Source organism: Anser cygnoides, chromosome 5 (assembly GCF_040182565.1).
Source record: "Anser cygnoides isolate HZ-2024a breed goose chromosome 5, Taihu_goose_T2T_genome, whole genome shotgun sequence".
NCBI classification, from domain to species: Eukaryota; Metazoa; Chordata; class Aves; order Anseriformes; family Anatidae; genus Anser; species Anser cygnoides.
Window position 1 is genome coordinate 60,059,145 of NC_089877.1, and position 17,608 is coordinate 60,076,752.

The 17,608-nt window shown below is 48.6% G+C and overlaps 2 protein-coding genes across 2 annotated transcripts; both read left to right on the forward strand.

Annotated features, from left to right (window-relative positions):
* The first annotated feature begins 2,267 nt into the window (after positions 1–2,267).
* On the forward strand, positions 2,268–3,721 carry LOC136790976 (inositol 1,4,5-trisphosphate receptor-interacting protein-like 1). The gene has a single exon (XM_066998316.1). The coding sequence runs from the start codon at positions 2,273–2,275 to the stop codon at positions 3,719–3,721; it is 1,449 nt and encodes a 482-aa protein (XP_066854417.1). The 5' UTR covers positions 2,268–2,272.
* Positions 3,722–10,945: 7,224 nt separating this feature from the next.
* On the forward strand, positions 10,946–12,556 carry LOC136790977 (inositol 1,4,5-trisphosphate receptor-interacting protein-like 1). The gene has a single exon (XM_066998317.1). It carries the CDS (start codon positions 10,946–10,948, stop codon positions 12,554–12,556), a length of 1,611 nt encoding a protein of 536 aa, XP_066854418.1.
* Positions 12,557–17,608: the final 5,052 nt, after the last annotated feature.

Consider the following 17,608-nt stretch of genomic DNA (forward strand, 5'->3'; position numbering starts at 1 on the left):
ACCCTACTCCCTGTTCTCTCTGCAGATAATAAAATATCTCCTCCTAAATTTGGCAAGCTAATGTCAGAACTCTTCACACATTCTCCTAACTTTGGAACCCCTCCATTTTGAATTTCAGTGAAAGTGAAATTTCAGTGGCTGCATATGGCAATGGAAAGGTGTATTCAGGAATATTTTTCCAGTTTATGTTTTGGCAAAAGGAATGCCTACCTGAGGCTTTTCCAGACTTCTTTCAACATCAGAGAGATTCCAAACCTTGGCTTCTGGAATTTAAGCATTTTAATCTTCATCTGAAGACTTTCCAATTTTATTTTTCTTCCTTCCACAAATGAGCACTAGTTTAGGGCTCCTCATTTCAATTGAAGCTTCTCCTTTGGGATATTTAATACCTGTTTTTTTGAATTATATTTTCATTAGTAAAAATTGACTTTTTTCAGTAGGAACTTTCTGATTCCACATCGGAATCAAAGTCACTTTCTGACAGTTTTCCTACTACAGCATGAAATTCTAAGTTTTGGTTTTTAGGATTTAGGTATCTAGGTATCTTAACTGTAAATTCCTTGTCACCCACACATATTTCAGGAGCTAGTGTTTTCCTTCTTGGTTTCAGACTTCTTTTCTCCAAAGAAAAATCTTTATTTAAATTTTCAAAATGTGTTGCAGAAAGATTCACTTCAGCAAGAGATTACATTTTGATTCAGATCCTGGAATATTCACTGATATTTAGTAAGACTTTCATATCCTCCTGGCAACCTCTGTGTCCTTGCACCTCCCATTCCGAATTGAGAGATCTCAAGCATCATAATCTTCATTTTCAGGCCCAATGCTTCCAGCTTAGCTCCATCCAAAGAGCCTTTGGCAGAGTGCACCTTCAGAATGCCAGAGGTTGACAGAGCCATCAGCAAAAAACAGCTTCATAACAGATGCTGAGAAACTGACATGAATGGAACTGGGCTTGAGATCTAACTTTTCATGTGGCATTTCAGCACTACAAAGCATGTTGTGTGTAACTTATTTTGGAGGCTTTATATCTTATGTTAAAAAAAAAAAAAGGTTAGACACCATAATATTTTCCTTTTGAAACAGTGTTTCCGTCCCTTCATCTTTACCTGGTGTAGTTTCATAGTTATTTTTCTTCCTGCAACACCATGCTCATTCTCAACATTATTTCAATATCAGTTTTGGGAATCACAGTTTATGCTTTCACAGAATCACAGAATTATCTAGGTTGGAAGAGAACTCCAAGAGCATCTAGTCCAACCTCTGACCTAACATTAACAAGTCCTCCACTAAACCACATCACTAAGCTCTACATTGAAATGTTAACCAACCTCTATTGACGATCTCACCCATGCCTTCAATGCAGGTGGAGAAGGGAACACAAATCCCTCCTGCTGGAACAGCCCTGGGGGACCAGCGTAACTCCGACGAGCTGCAAGAACAAACCTCGAGATTCGACCCAGTGGGAGCAGAGGACCTGTCTCTCCTTGCCTCCCACTGCAAGCCCTCCTGTTCCAATGACTGTCTAGGGGTTACTTTTTCAGAACTTAACGTGGAATGGCACACGAGGAGCACAGCCTCCACAGGCTACATCACCCAAATCTCTTTCTGCAGACGGCCCTGGGGGCTCCCGTGAGCTGTGCAAAGAGAGCCCGGGGGACTCTGTCCAGCCACGTGCCTCTGCACTCGGGTGACACCAGGGCCTGGGCTGCCCAGGGCAACTGGGCATCGCTGTGCCAGGGCGGGGACCGAGGGCGGGGCGGGGGCGCAGGTGACATCAGAGGACGTGTCACAATGGGGGAAGAAGACGTGTCACAATGGGGGAAGAAGACGTGTCACAATGGGGGGGCGGCTTTTAAGGCAGCCGCAGGCAGCGCTGCTGCATTTTGGCCTGAGCCATCGGTGAGTGCAGTACCAGGGGGAAGATGGGGCTAGGCCAGGGCTGGGGCACAAATGCTGGCCTCCCAAGGGCTTGCTAAGCCTGCGGCCAGGACTCAGCCGCTCAGGGCAGGGCTCGCGGCTGTCGCCGCCAGCACTGCCCACAGTCCCTGCTGCCTTCCCAGCCCCTTCGCCCCCTCTCCTACCTGACCCTAGGGGTCTGCGGCTCCTGCCGTAGCTCCCACCCAGCCCCACTGACCCGCTTCTCTCTCACCTCTTTCAGACCATGGCTTCGGCACTTTTTTTCGTCCTGACGTTCCTGGGTTTTGGCCCGCAGAAGGTCGGCGATGAATTAGATGCAGATGCAAATGAGCACATACAGCAGCGTGCGGAGATGCTGCAGGAGGGCATGATGCAGCTCCTGTTGGAAATTGAGAAGAGGGACCGGGAGCACCACAGGCGCGATGCCATGCAAGCCGTGCTCTTGTCTGTGTTGCAGCGCTGGCAGTTCTGGTTCAGCATTGGCGTGCTTGTCCTTTTCTTCTGGTACCTGTGGCGGATTCTTAGAAGGATCCGAGAGCCTGACAGCAGCAGTGAGGAGGAGAGCTCCAGCGATGAGGAGGACAGCTCCAGTGGCGAAGAGGAGGAGGAGAGCTCCAGTAGCGAAGAGGAGGAGGAAGAGCAACAAAGGCCACAACCAAACCCCAATGATGCAAACGATCTGGCTGATTATGTAAGTCAGCGCATCTACTGGCCACTTCCAAATCCAACCATCAGATGCTATCAGGTGGCGGAGGTGGTGGAAGACCTCCTGAATGCCTACAGCTCGATCTTTCAAGAGAGTTTCTTTCCGGAGCTGCAGTCAGCCATCGGAGTGGGCAGTGCCTTTGAAGGTTGGAGTCCCCGTGAGAACGACACTGTCTACCGCCTACTTGTGCCCATGACAGCCCCCCGTGGGCACTCCTTCCACCTGGAGCTGGGCAAAGAGGACGATATCCTGGCGAGGAACTCCTCTATCCGTGTCGAGCTGGAGTGCACGTGCGCGAGGGAGCAGGCCTTTGAGGACATGCTGTGCTTCCTCCACCATTCTGAGGATGAGCTGAAAAATCAGGAGCCGAGCCTCCTAGACACCCTCTGCACCGACTCCTACCTAGATGCGGAGAAGACTGCAAGGTGGTTCCAGAACTTTGTGAAAACAGCCTGGGTGGTTATGCCTCAGTCGCACCTTTACAATGTAAAAGTGCTACCTTCCGCCCGCTCCTGCAAGTTCCAGATGACAAATGCTACCAAGAGAAACCTCACCATTGAGATAATCTTTGGGGTTCAGCAAGGCAATTCAGACATCTTCCTGAGCAGCCAGAGGACGGAGGCCATCATCACCCCCAGCACAACGTGGCCACAGAGCTGTGCGGTTGCAGAGAGGAAGTTCTTCCAGCACATAAACGCCGAAGCCTGGTTCTACAGCTTACACCTCAAGTGCATGCAGATCTGCGCCCGTATGCTGGTGGGCACAAGCATTTCCACTTATGTCATCAAAACTGTTGTCATGCACCTCCTGACCTCCGTCCCCTTGGAAACGTGGCACAGGGAGGATTTTCTGCTGCGGCTGGATGATATCATTCGGTACCTGCACTGCTGCCTGGAAGAGAAACGCCTCAACCACTTCTTCTTTGGCAACGAGATGGTGCCCGATGTGATTGCCCTGCCACCAGCCTTCCAACTTTCTGGCCCAGTCAACCTTTTCGAGCACCTGGAGCAGGACACACGTGCCTACACCCACATGCTGGAAGAGTTCCAGGAGCTGCGCAATCGCCTCACAAGACTGATGATCTATGGACACTGAAAGAGGCCTTCGTGCACAGACAGGGCACTCTGCTGACAGCAGGTGATCAACTCTTACCACTCTGTGGGGAGCCAGACCTCACGCAGCTCAAGAGACTGCTTCATGGACGTTTGACGCAGAGACTGCCGATACCAACTGGGCAGGCACTGCCCGTCCCCTTGGAGGCTCCATTCCATTGGGAGCTTTGGCCTCAGCAATAAACACCTTGCTTGAACAAACGCTTTGTCTGTGATTGTCCTCCTCGAGCAGGGCCACCTAGAGTCAGTTGCCCAGTACCATGTCAAGATGGCTTTAGAATACTGCCAAGGTGGGAGACTCCACGATCTCTCTGGGCAAACTGTACAACATGCTTTACCTTTTGGTTAGCCCTAAAGTGGTCAGGCAGTTGGACTAGGTGATCTTTAAAGGTCCCTTCCAACTGAACTATTCTAAAAGCTGAAGCTTTTCCCCTGCTTTCCCATCACACTGGTGCTGTTAACACCGACCATTAACTGTGCTCTCACATCCTATGACTAGAGATTGCATTTGCTTTTTTTAATGTGTCATTACATCTTTAGCTACACAAATCATTTGGTTTTGATACGACTGTAAAAATGTAATAACATGGAATTGTTTTGGCATTCACGTACACCGGTTGCAGTCTCCCAAATCACATTTGAGGCACTATATATCATTTTAACTTAGGACACTCATCCAACCCAAATGAATCGGGCTTTAACAAATTTTATAATCTGAATGGACACTTAGCTTTAGTTGAAGCCTTGGTATATAAGTTTACCATGAGCTGTTGGCTTTAAAATCAAATTAAGAATAAAACATCGAACAAGCATTCTGGAGGTATTGCTAAAAGAAACTAGTACTTCTTGTAAGCAAGGGTGACAGGAAGATCATCAAAAATTTTGTAATCATATAAGTTCAGATGGAAACTTGCATGCTTTGCTCACTCATTTTTATTGTTTGGTAATAACATCAAAGCAACAAGTTATCCCTTTGCTTTACTAGGATTTTGGTGCTTGCTACTTACCATTTCATAACTCTGATAAGTAACAAGCAGATTTGTTTGTCCAATATCGGTCAGCAGAAATAAAGAGATTTGATTACATAGCCAGGGTAAGTTCTTGTGCCTAGACACGTGAGCAAGGCTGGGATGTCTCTAGACCAGGTGTCCTCTGACAATGCAAAGCACACCCTGGGCACCTAAGGTGATTTGTTCTGTTAATGAGGAAGGATGAGTACTCCAGCCCCAGAAGGTTGCAGCCGTGCGTATGCCTGGCCATGATTTTGTTAATCCTGCACCAACCTCCTGCAGCGGGCTCGTGTCCCAGCCTCAGTCTGTCCCCAGGGAGTTGCCTGACACCCAGGGTTGGGGCTGCCCCACTGCCCTGCTCCTGCTGGGGAGGTGGGATGTGTCCTGGCCACGAGGCCCTGACCCACCACCCTTTGGGGCCCCCAGCCCTTGTTGCGCCCTGACAACTTCAGCATTAAATTCCAGCCGTCCTTAAACTGCAAGTTAGTTTAAACAACCTGAAGTGGGTTGGGTGAGGCCAAACCTAAGCTGAAGCTCAGTGGTTTGTTTATATTCCACACCAAAACAAAAGTAAACAGAAACAAACCTGTATCATTATCAGCACTTTTCTGCTGTTTGAAAACAACTAAGTTTTCTTTGAAGAAAAAAAGCTCAGGGAAAACCTTATAACCAGCTTTTTTTTTTTTTTTTTTATAATCCAGCTGAGTTCACATAAATGAGAGCTAAACTGAAATAAAAGTTTCCACAATCTTCTACTTTTTTTACAATCCCAGTTTAATTCAAACAAGAGTAACTGCACGCAGACCTGCCCTGAGCAACCTCTATCACATCAAGAGTTTAAAATGATGTATAATTACTGGAGTCCTATCACTTACAATTATGTTCACTTCAGACTTCCTTTACTTTGACAACAAATGTAAAATGAACTTTGAAAATCTGCGAATTCATCCCACCGCATCTTGTGCAGTTATGTCACATTTTCAACAGAAATCAGTTAGAGAAGAGCTGTCCTACAATGTCCCAAGTTTTCTTCCAGAAAAAGTCAGCAGAACCAATTATAACAACAACATGCAAACAAAAAAACCACCTCGGCATCTCTTTCATTTATAAATTACATCTTTGCCAAGTGCTTCCCTGCTGCATAAAGCAGGTTGCTGCTTCTCACTTCAGTTCCTTGTGTTTTGTCCCTCAGCGTGAAAAACATTTTTGCAACTTGTTACAAGATGAGATTTTATCCCTTTAGACAGACAGACTGCCAGATCAAAAGCAGATGTTGAACAAAATCTGAGAGGTTCAACCACTAAGAGAAACCTCGAGTGCTCTTAACCTCTGCAACACCACACTGGCAGCTGACAGCGCTGCCATTTTGCCTGACTTGCTCAGTACATAAAATTAGGGATAGGAGGGAGGAGGCACTGAGCTACATAGCTTCGTGTTTCTTGCCACTGCCATAGCACCTGAGAGTTTTTCACGTACTAAGAACTAGGTAATCAACCTTCTGTACAATTCATATAGGTCCCCTCTCATTTTTCTTTATTCCTGGTAAAGCTTTCAATGCCTACAAAGGGTGCTTGTAGCTATGTAGTTCAAGCAGATCAGCTTTAAATCAAACAAAGGCATTGCAGCATCTCTCATGGTTATTACATCACTGCCTCGGCCACTCTCTTCTTGAAGTTGGTTCCACAGGCAAAGCTAGGAGTGCTTCAGTCCCTTGTTCTCCTGCTCCTTTTTGAATCCTGTCTCAGAAAGCATCCTTGTCTCACCACAGTCCCACTGAAAACAGATCATTCCCCAAGTTCTCACCTTCAACGTGCCTGCCCTCCACACAGAATCTCACTTCTCTGTTAGCACCAAGTTTTTTCCCTGTAGCAGGAGAGTTTTCATTTTAGCGTTCTGCTTTAAAAAGGTGAAGTCAGAAGTGTTGTCTTCTAAAAGTGTCTAGAGAAAGGTTCTGGGGATTTGCTTGGTGATGGGGAAGAGACTGAAACAAAGGAGTCACAGGGTGTCGTCATATTCTGAGAAAGAAAAAAGCTGTTCATAGACTTATAGAAATGTCATAGGAATTAATGGATTTGCACAACGACAAACCAACCAAGAAAGGGAATACTTCAGCACTTGTCTGTAGGGGCTCAGACCTTCCAGCTTTGTGTGCTCTCCCCATCTCAGCTTCATCATTGCTCAAGCTTCAGTGCCAGGGAAAATAGATGCTAATGCCATGAACAGACTGACACTACAAATTCAGGATCAGACCAACACTTCTCCAGGCTAAACAGTTCTTCTTATTGCTTTAGAGGTACCTTCTACTTCAGTACTTCAGGATCTGAAAGCTCTTGACACAGTGTGTCCCTGGGTCTGTATTTTTGCCCAGCAGTGGTACTGTGCTAAAAATGGTAGTAATAATAATAACAGAGCATTGCTTGGAGCTTTCAGTCCCTGACAGGGGAATCTACTGACTCTCAGGTGGAAAGGAATAGAATGCCAGAAATTCAAGTATAAACTAGTGTTTTACTGTCAAAAATTACATTGAGCATCTTGAACACAGACTAACAAGACTGACTGTATTGGTCTATGCATAAACTGATAATTCTGTAGCTCCAGCCCAGGGTTCGGCTGCCTGCCCTGTGCTCATATTGCACAGTAGAGCTGTGCAAAAAAAAAAAAAAAAAACAGCCTGGCTAGCTCATCAGGCATCTGCACATCTAGCGTGTCATCATTGCCATGGATGTCCTGCCTGCAGAGTCTGTGATGCCTGACGCCATCATAAACACCAGCAGAGGAAGGTGTGTCCATCAGAGGAGTGCAGGTTTGCACTGCAGATCCCTGCAGTGATGCCATGCCCCATTCAGGGGACAGCGCTTCCCAAAACAAAGTCACTCAACTGCTAACGACTCAAAACCACTTCACTGAAAGACAAGTACACTATACAGTGTGCTGTATGCCTGTGCCTAACAAGCACATCAAGCACCTGTGTGGCATGAATCCTTGGGCTCATGTGAGTGCACCTCTGTGTGTTAGTTCTGTTAGTTCAGTTTGCTCTGTTCAATTTTTCCGAGCTCTTTAACCACATTATTACTGTATTTCATCTGGGAAGTGCTGTCTGGGAGCTTTTGGTATTTGAATGACATTGGCGATCCCAGGTCTTGAAAAAGGAGTATTACTGCCTGTTGCACCAGCACGAAGTTGTCGAGCGTGACTGTGAGTATAAGGGGCTGTACAGAGAAGAAACAGCCCTTGCCGCTATGAAAGTACGTACTCACAGACTCCCTTCTGCTCTTTTTTTTTTTCTGAAGGATAGGGTTTACTGTGAGCATCCTCCTCAAGCACGGCCACCTAGAGTCAGTTGCCCAGTACCAAGTCGAAATGGCTTTAGAATACTGCCAAGGTGGGAGACTCCACAATTTCTCTGGAGAAACTGTACAAGTGCTCAGTCATCCTCACATTGGAGAAATGCCTTCTGATGTTCAGACAGAACCTGCTGTGTTGCTTTTTATGCCCAATGCCATGTGTCCTGTCTCTGGGCACCAGCAAAAAGGGTCTGGTTCTTTCCATCTTGAAAATGGCATCAACAGCAGCAGTTGCCACGTGCTGAGAAGAACACAAGGCCTGCAAGGTCCCAGTCGTGCCTGAAGGAGTTTCTGTGCCCCGACGCTCGTGGGCCATGTGAGCCGTGCTGGCGGAGGCACCAGCCGGCAGGCCACTGCTCTCACGAGGGGCTGGGCAAACCACGAGGGGGTATGGACTGAGCATGCGGCCAGCTTGAACAGCAGGAGGCCGCAGGAACGTGCCTGAGGGAGCACCAGCGGCCTGCGCACGCCAGCAGGGAGTGGGTGCAGTGGGAGGCACAACCAGCACACACCCACAGCACGAGAGGGGCTCTGTCAGTGGGCGGCCTGGACAGTTCTGCTCTGCTCGTCTGCTCTGCCTCACCAACAGGCCTGGGCTATAGCCCCAGCAGCCTCCTCAGCCAACGGCAACGCGCATTCCCTCAAGCGTGTGGAAGCAAGAAGGCGCAGCCTTGGGAACCGCTCATCAGAAAGCCATCCCCTCCACCGCTGTTCCTCCAGCACCCAGTCGGACCGACACGGCCATCCAGATGGAACGCCAGTTACCTCACACGACCACCCAGCCCTCAGGCTACAGGATGCACATTGGGCCATTCCCTGAGATGGAGAACCAGGGCAAGCACACCAGTGCAAGCTGAGCCTCCTCTTCTCCAGGCCGAACCACCCCAGCTCCCTCAGCTGCTCCTCGTAAGACTTGTTCTCCAGACCCCTCACCAGCTTCGTTGCCCTTCTCTGGACTCTCTTGAGCACCTCCATGTCCTTCTTGTAGCGAGGGGCCCAAAACTGAACACAGTACTCGAGGTGCGGCCTCACCAGAGCCGAGTACAGGGGGACAATCACTTCCCTAGCCCTGCTGGCCACACTGTTTCTTATGCAAGCCAGGATGCTGTTGGACTTCTTGGCCACCTGAGAACACTGCTGGATCATATTCAGCTATCAACCAGTACTCCCAGGTCCTTGTCTGCCAGGCAGCTTTCCAACCACTCATCTCCCAGCCTGTAGCGCTGCTTGGGGTTGTTGTGCCCCAGGTGCAGGACCCGGCACTTGGCCTTGTTGAACTTCATGCAGTTGACCTCAGCCCATCGCTCCAGCCTATCCAGATCCTCCTGCAGAGCCTTCCTGTCCTCGAGCAGATCGACACACGCACGTAACTTGGTGTCGTCTGCAAACTTACTGAGGGTGCACTCGATCCCCTCATCCAGATCATCAATAAAGATATTAAAGAGAACTGGTCCCAGTACTGAGCCCAGGGGGACTCCACTAGTGACCGGCCTCCAACTGGATTTAACTCCATTCACCACGACTCTTTGGGCCCGGCTACCCAGCCAGTTTCTAACCCAACGAAGCATACGCCAGTCCAAGCCAAGAGCAGCCAGTTTCTTGAGGAGAATGCTGTGGGAAACTGTGGAGCTATACATTCCATTTTTTTTATTTCATGTAATTACACGTATTACAACACGTGAATGAGTTCCTGCCTGGCTCAATGCAAGAGCTGCTGCCCAGCCATTTGGCAGGACCCATGACAGCCTGGTCTTTGCCCCGCTCCTCTGTGGGCCAGGCCAACTCCCTGATGGGTCCAAACTTCAGCCACTAAAATAAATCACCTTTGAGCTCATCTTGCCCAGGGAAAGCCCTGGTGAAGGACTGGGAGTGAGTGCATGCAAGAAGGCAGGAGGGTTAGCACGACTGCCCATTCTTGTCTGGTGAGCCACTGGATGGCTCCTGTCACACCTACACCCAAAGTGGAGGATGCTCTCCCATCGCTGCCCAAGGCTGACCATCACTCCTCCAGCCTGGAGGCACCGTCAGCAGGGAACATGCCAGCCCCAGTCAAAATCTCACCCATGCCTTCAATGCAGGTGGAGAAGGGAACACAAATCCCTCCTGCTGGAACAGCCCTGGGGGACCAGCGTAACTCCGACGAGCTGCAAGAACAAACCTCGAGATTCGACCCAGTGGGAGCAGAGGACCTGTCTCTCCTTGCCTCCCACTGCAAGCCCTCCTGTTCCAATGACTGTCTAGGGGTTACTTTTTCAGAACTTAACGTGGAATGGCACACGAGGAGCACAGCCTCCACAGGCTACATCACCCAAATCTCTTTCTGCAGACGGCCCTGGGGGCTCCCATGAGCTGTGCAAAGAGAGCCCGGGGGACTCTGTCCAGCCACGTGCCTCTGCACTCGGGTGACACCAGGGCCTGGGCTGCCCAGGGCAACTGGGCATCGCTGTGCCAGGGCGGGGACCGAGGGCGGGGCGGGGGCGCAGGTGACATCAGAGGACGTGTCACAATGGGGGAAGAAGACGTGTCACAATGGGGGGGCGGCTTTTAAGGCAGCCGCAGGCAGCGCTGCTGCATTTTGGCCTGAGCCATCGGTGAGTGCAGTACCAGGGGGAAGATGGGGCTAGGCCAGGGCTGGGGCACAAATGCTGGCCTCCCAAGGGCTTGCTAAGCCTGCGGCCAGGACTCAGCCGCTCAGGGCAGGGCTCGCGGCTGTCGCCGCCAGCACTGCCCACAGTCCCTGCTGCCTTCCCAGCCCCTTCGCCCCCTCTCCTACCTGACCCTAGGGGTCTGCGGCTCCTGCCGTAGCTCCCACCCAGCCCCACTGACCCGCTTCTCTCTCACCTCTTTCAGACCATGGCTTCGGCACTTTTTTTCGTCCTGACGTTCCTGGGTTTTGGCCCGCAGAAGGTCGGCGATGAATTAGATGCAGATGCAAATGAGCACATACAGCAGCGTGTGGAGATGCTGCAGGAGCGCATGATGCAGCTCCTGTGGGAAATTGAGAAGAGGGACCGGGAGCACCACAGGCGCGATGCCATGCAAGCCGTGCTCTTGTCTGTGTTGCTGCGCTGGCAGTTCTGGTTCGGCATTGGCGTGCTTGTCCTTTTCTTCTGGTACCTGTGGCGGATTCTTAGAAGGATCCGAGAGCCTGACAGCAGCAGTGAGGAGGAGAGCTCCAGCGATGAGGAGGACAGCTCCAGTGGCGAAGAGGAGGAGGAGAGCTCCAGTGGCGAAGAGGAGGAGGAGAGCTCCAGTAGCGAAGAGGAGGAGGAGAGCTCCAGTAGCGAAGAGGAGGAGGAAGAGCAACAAAGACCACAACCAAACCCCAATGATGCAAACGATCTGGCTGATTATGTAAGTCAGCGCATCTACTGGCCACTTCCAAATCCAACCATCAGATGCTATCAGGTGGCAGAGGTGGTGGAAGACCTCCTGAATGCCTACAGCTCGATCTTTCAAGAGAGTTTCTTTCCGGAGCTGCAGTCAGCCATCGGAGTGGGCAGTGCCTTTGAAGGTTGGAGTCCCCGTGAGAACGACACTGTCTACCGCCTACTTGTGCCCATGACAGCCCCCCGTGGGCACTCCTTCCACCTGGAGCTGGGCAAAGAGGATGATATCCTGGCGAGGAACTCCTCTATCCGTGTCGAGCTGGAGTGCACGTGCGCGAGGGAGCAGGCCTTTGAGGACATGCTGTGCTTCCTCCACCATTCTGAGGATGAGCTGAAAAATCAGGAGCCGAGCCTCCTAGACACCCTCTGCACCGACTCCTACCTAGATGCGGAGAAGACTGCAAGGTGGTTCCAGAACTTTGTGAAAACAGCCTGGGTGGTTATGCCTCAGTCGCACCTTTACAATGTAAAAGTGCTACCTTCCGCCCGCTCCTGCAAGTTCCAGATGACAAATGCTACCAAGAGAAACCTCACCATTGAGATAATCTTTGGGGTTCAGCAAGGCAATTCAGACATCTTCCTGAGCAGCCAGAGGACGGAGGCCATCATCACCCCCAGCACAACGTGGCCACAGAGCTGTGCTGTTGCAGAGAGGAAGTTCTTCCAGCACATAAACGCCGAAGCCTGGTTCTACAGCTTACACCTCAAGTGCATGCAGATCTGCGCCCGTATGCTGGTGGGCACAAGCATTTCCACTTATGTCATCAAGACTGTTGTCATGCACCTCCTGACCTCCGTCCCCTTGGAAACGTGGCACAGGGAGGATTTTCTGCTGCGGCTGGATGATATCATTCGGTACCTGCACTGCTGCCTGGAAGAGAAACGCCTCAACCACTTCTTCTTTGGCAACGAGATGGTGCCCGATGTGATTGCCCTGCCACCAGCCTTCCAACTTTCTGGCCCAGTCAACCTTTTCGAGCATCTGGAGCAGGACACACGTGCCTACACCCACATGCTGGAAGAGTTCCAGGAGCTGCGCAATCGCCTCACAAGACTGATGATCTATGGACACTGAAAGAGGCCTTCGTGCACAGACAGGGCACTCTGCTGACAGCAGGTGATCAACTCTTACCACTCTGTGGGGAGCCAGACCTCACGCAGCTCAAGAGACTGCTTCATGGACGTTTGACGCAGAGACTGCCGATACCAACTGGGCAGGCACTGCCCGTCCCCTTGGAGGCTCCATTCCATTGGGAGCTTTGGCCTCAGCAATAAACACCTTGCTTGAACAAACGCTTTGTCTGTGAGTGTCCTCCTCGAGCAGGGCCACCTAGAGTCAGTTGCCCAGTACCATGTCAAGATGGCTTTAGAATACTGCCAAGGTGGGAGACTCCACGATCTCTCTGGGCAAACTGTACAACATGCTTTACCTTTTGGTTAGCCCTAAAGTGGTCAGGCAGTTGGACTAGGTGATCTTTAAAGGTCCCTTCCAACTGAACTATTCTAAAAGCTGAAGCTTTTCCCCTGCTTTCCCATCACACTGGTGCTGTTAACACCGACCATTAACTGTGCTCTCACATCCTATGACTAGAGATTGCATTTGCTTTTTTTAATGTGTCATTGCATCTTTAGCTACACAAATCATTTGGTTTTGATACGACTGTAAAAATGTAATAACATGGAATTGTTTTGGCATTCACGTACACCGGTTGCAGTCTCCCAAATCACATTTGAGGCACTATATATCATTTTAACTTAGGACACTCATCCAACCCAAATGAATTGGGCTTTAACAAATTTTATAATCTGAATGGACACTTAGCTTTAGTTGAAGCCTTGGTATATAAGTTTACCATGAGCTGTTTGCTTTAAAATCAAATTAAGAATAAAACTTCGAACAAGCATTCTGGAGGTATTGCTAAAAGAAACTAGTACCTCTTGTAAGCAAGGGTGACAGGAAGATCATCAAAAATTTTGTAATCATATAAGTTCAGATGGAAACTTGCATGCTTTGCTCACTCATTTTTATTGTTTGGTAATAACATCAAAGCAACAAGTTATCCCTTTGCTTTACTAGGATTTTGGTGCTTGCTACTTACCGTTTCATAACTCTGATAAGTAACAAGCAGATTTGTTTGTCCAATATCGGTCAGCAGAAATAAAGAGATTTGATTACATAGCCAGGATAAGTTCTTGTGCCTAGACACGTGAGCAAGGCTGGGATGTCTCTAGACCAGGTGTCCTCTGACAATGCAAAGCACACCCTGGGCACCTAAGGTGATTTGTTCTGTTAATGAGGAAGGATGAGTACTCCAGCCCCAGAAGGTTGCAGCCGTGCGTATGCCTGGCCATGATTTTGTTAATCCTGCACCAACCTCCTGCAGCGGGCTCGTGTCCCAGCCTCAGTCTGTCCCCAGGGAGATGCCTGACACCCAGGGTTGGGGCTGCCCCACTGCCCTGCTCCTGCTGGGGAGGTGGGATGTGTCCTGGCCACGAGGCCCTGACCCACCACCCTTTGGAGCCCCCAGCCCTTGTTGCGCCCTGACAACTTCAGCATTAAATTCCAGCCGTCCTTAAACTGCAAGTTAGTTTAAACAACCTGAAGTGGGTTGGGTGAGGCCAAACCTAAGCTGAAGCTCAGTGGTTTGTTTATATTCCACACCAAAACAAAAGTAAACAGAAACAAACCTGTATCATTATCAGCACTTTTCTGCTGTTTGAAAACAACTAAGTTTTCTTTGAAGAAAAAAAGCTCAGGGAAAACCTTATAACCAGCTTTTTTTTTTTTTTATAATCCAGCTGAGTTCACATAAATGAGAGCTAAACTGAAATAAAAGTTTCCACAATCTTCTACTTTTTTTACAATCCCAGTTTAATTCAAACAAGAGTAACTGCACGCAGACCTGCCCTGAGCAACCTCTATCACATCAAGAATTTAAAATGATGTATAATTACTGGAGTCCTATCATTTACAATTATGTTCACTTCAGACTTCCTTTACTTTGACAACAAATGTAAAATGACCTTTGAAAATCTGCGAATTTATCCCACCGCATCTTTTGCAGTTATGTCACATTTTCAACAGAAATCAGTTAGAGAAGAGCTGTCCTACAATGTCCCAAGTTTTCTTCCAGAAAAAGTCAGCAGAACCAATTATAACAACAACATACAAACAAAAAAAACACCTCGGCAACTCTTTCATTTATAAATTACATCTTTGCCAAGTGCTTCCCTGCTGCATAAAGCAGGTTGCTGCTTCTCACTTCAGTTCCTTGTGTTTTGTCCCTCAGCTTGAAAAACATTTTTGCAACTTGTTACGAGATTTTATCCCTTTAGACAGACAGACTGCCAGATCAAAAGCAGATGTTGAACAAAATCTGAGAGGTTCAACCACTAAGAGAAACCTCGAGTGCTCTTAACCTCTGCAACACCACACTGGCAGCTGACAGCGCTGCCATTTTGCCTGACTTGCTCAGTACATAAAATTAGGGATAGGAGGGAGGAGGCACTGAGCTACATAGCTTCCTGTTTCTTGCCACTGCCATAGCACCTGAGAGTTTTTCACGTACTAAGAACTAGGTAATCAACCTTCTGTATAATTCATATAGGTCCCCTCTCATTTTTCTTTATTCCTGGTAAAGCTTTCAATGCCTACAAAGGGTGCTTGTAGCTATGTAGTTCAAGCAGATCAGCTTTAAATCAAACAAAGGCATTGCAGCATCTCTCATGGTTATTACATCACTGCCTCGGCCACTGTCTTCTTGAAGTTGGTTCCACAGGCAAAGCTAGGAGTGCTTCAGTCCCTTGTTCTCCTGCTCCTTTTTGAATCCTGTCTCAGAAAGCATCCTTGTCTCACCACAGTCCCAATGAAAACAGATCATTCCCCAAGGAGTTCTCACCTTGAACGTGCCTGCCCTCCACACAGAATCTCACTTCTCTGTTAGCACCAAGTTTTTTCCCTGTAGCAGGAGAGTTTTCATTTTAGCGTTCTGCTTTAAAAAGGTGAAGTCAGAAGTGTTGTCTTCTAAAAGTGTCTAGAGAAAGGTTCTGGGGATTTGCTTGGTGATGGGGAAGAGACTGAAACAAAGGAGTCACAGGGTGTCGTCATATTCTGAGAAAGAAAAAAGCTGTTCATAGACTTATAGAAATGTCATGGGAATTAATGGATTTGCACAATGACAAACCAACCAAGAAAGGGAATACTTCAGCACTTGTCTGTAGGGGCTCAGACCTTCCAGCTTTGTGTGCTCTCCCCATCTCAGCTTCATCATTGCTCAAGCTTCAGTGCCAGGGAAAATAGATGCTAATGCCATGAACAGACTGACACTACAAATTCAGGATCAGACCAACACTTCTCCAGGCTAAACAGCTCTTCTTATTGCCACTTTCCAAGATAACCCACATATCCCTAGGTAGAATTTTGAATCAAGGATAATGTGTGTGTGTGTTTTGAGAGGTACCTTCTACTTCAGTACTTCAGGATCTGAAAGCTCTTGACACAGTGTGTCCCTGGGTCTGTATTTTTGCCCAGCAGTGGTACTGTGCTAAAAATGGTAGTAATAATAATAACAGAGCATTGCTTGGAGCTTTCAGTCCCTGACAGGGGAATCTACTGACTCTCAGGTGGAAAGGAAAGAATGCCAGAGATTCAAGTATAAACTAGTGTTTTACTGTCAAAAATTACATTGAGCATCTTGAACACAGACTAACAAGACTGACTGTATTGGTCTATGCATAAACTGATAATTCTGTAGCTCCAGCCCAGGGTTCGGCTGCCTGCCCTGTGCTCATATTGCACAGTAGAGCTGTGCAAAAAAAAAAAAAACACAACTTTTCCTGGAAAACTGTTGATGAGCTGCAGGAGTTTGTAAGCTAATATCAGGCAAGGAAAGGAAAGGGGGGGACAGGACAGAAGTAACATTGCTGAGATAACAGGTAGTAACTCAAGGACAAAAAGACACCACATGAGAAGGAAAAAAAAACTAAGGACACACCTGAAGATATAAATCAAGCAAGGTCAGGTATCTGTCGTTCCAACATTCCAAAGAGGATACATCCCCCCCATCAGACAGCCTGGACAGCTCATCAGGCATCTGCACATCTAGCGTGTCATCATTGCCATGGATGTCCTGCCTGCAGAGTCTGTGACGCCTGACGCCATCATAAACACCAGCAGAGGAAGGTGTGTCCATCAGAGGAGTGCAGGTTTGCACTGCAGATCCCTGCAGTGATGCCATGCCCCATTCAGGGGACAGCGCTTCCCAAAACAAAGTCACTCAACTGCTAACGACTCAAAACCACTTCACTGAAAGACAAGTACACTATACAGTGTGCTGTATGCCTGTGCCTAACAAGCACATCAAGCACCTGTGTGGCATGAATCCTTGGGCTCATGTGAGTGCACCTCTGTGTGTTAGTTCTGTTAGTTCAGTTTGCTCTGTTCAATTTTTCCGAGCTCTTTAACCACATTATTACTGTATTTCATCTGGGAAGTGCTGTCTGGGAGCTTTTGGTATTTGAATGACATTGGCGATCCCAGGTCTTGAAAAAGGAGTATTACTGCCTGTTGCACCAGCACGAAGTTGTCGAGCGTGACTGTGAGTATAAGGGGCTGTACAGAGAAGAAACAGCCCTTGCCGCTATGAAAGTACGTACTCACAGACTCCCTTCTGCTCTTTTTTTTTTTCTGAAGGATAGGGTTTACTGTGAGCATCCTCCTCAAGCACGGCCACCTAGAGTCAGTTGCCCAGTACCAAGTCGAAATGGCTTTAGAATACTGCCAAGGTGGGAGACTCCACAATTTCTCTGGAGAAACTGTACAAGTGCTCAGTCATCCTCACATTGGAGAAATGCCTTCTGATGTTCAGACAGAACCTGCTGTGTTGCTTTTTATGCCCAATGCCATGTGTCCTGTCTCTGGGCACCAGCAAAAAGGGTCTGGTTCTTTCCATCTTGAAAATGGCATCAACAGCAGCAGTTGCCACGTGCTGAGAAGAACACAAGGCCTGCAAGGTCCCAGTCGTGCCTGAAGGAGTTTCTGTGCCCCGACGCTCGTGGGCCATGTGAGCCGTGCTGGCGGAGGCACCAGCCGGCAGGCCACTGCTCTCACGAGGGGCTGGGCAAACCA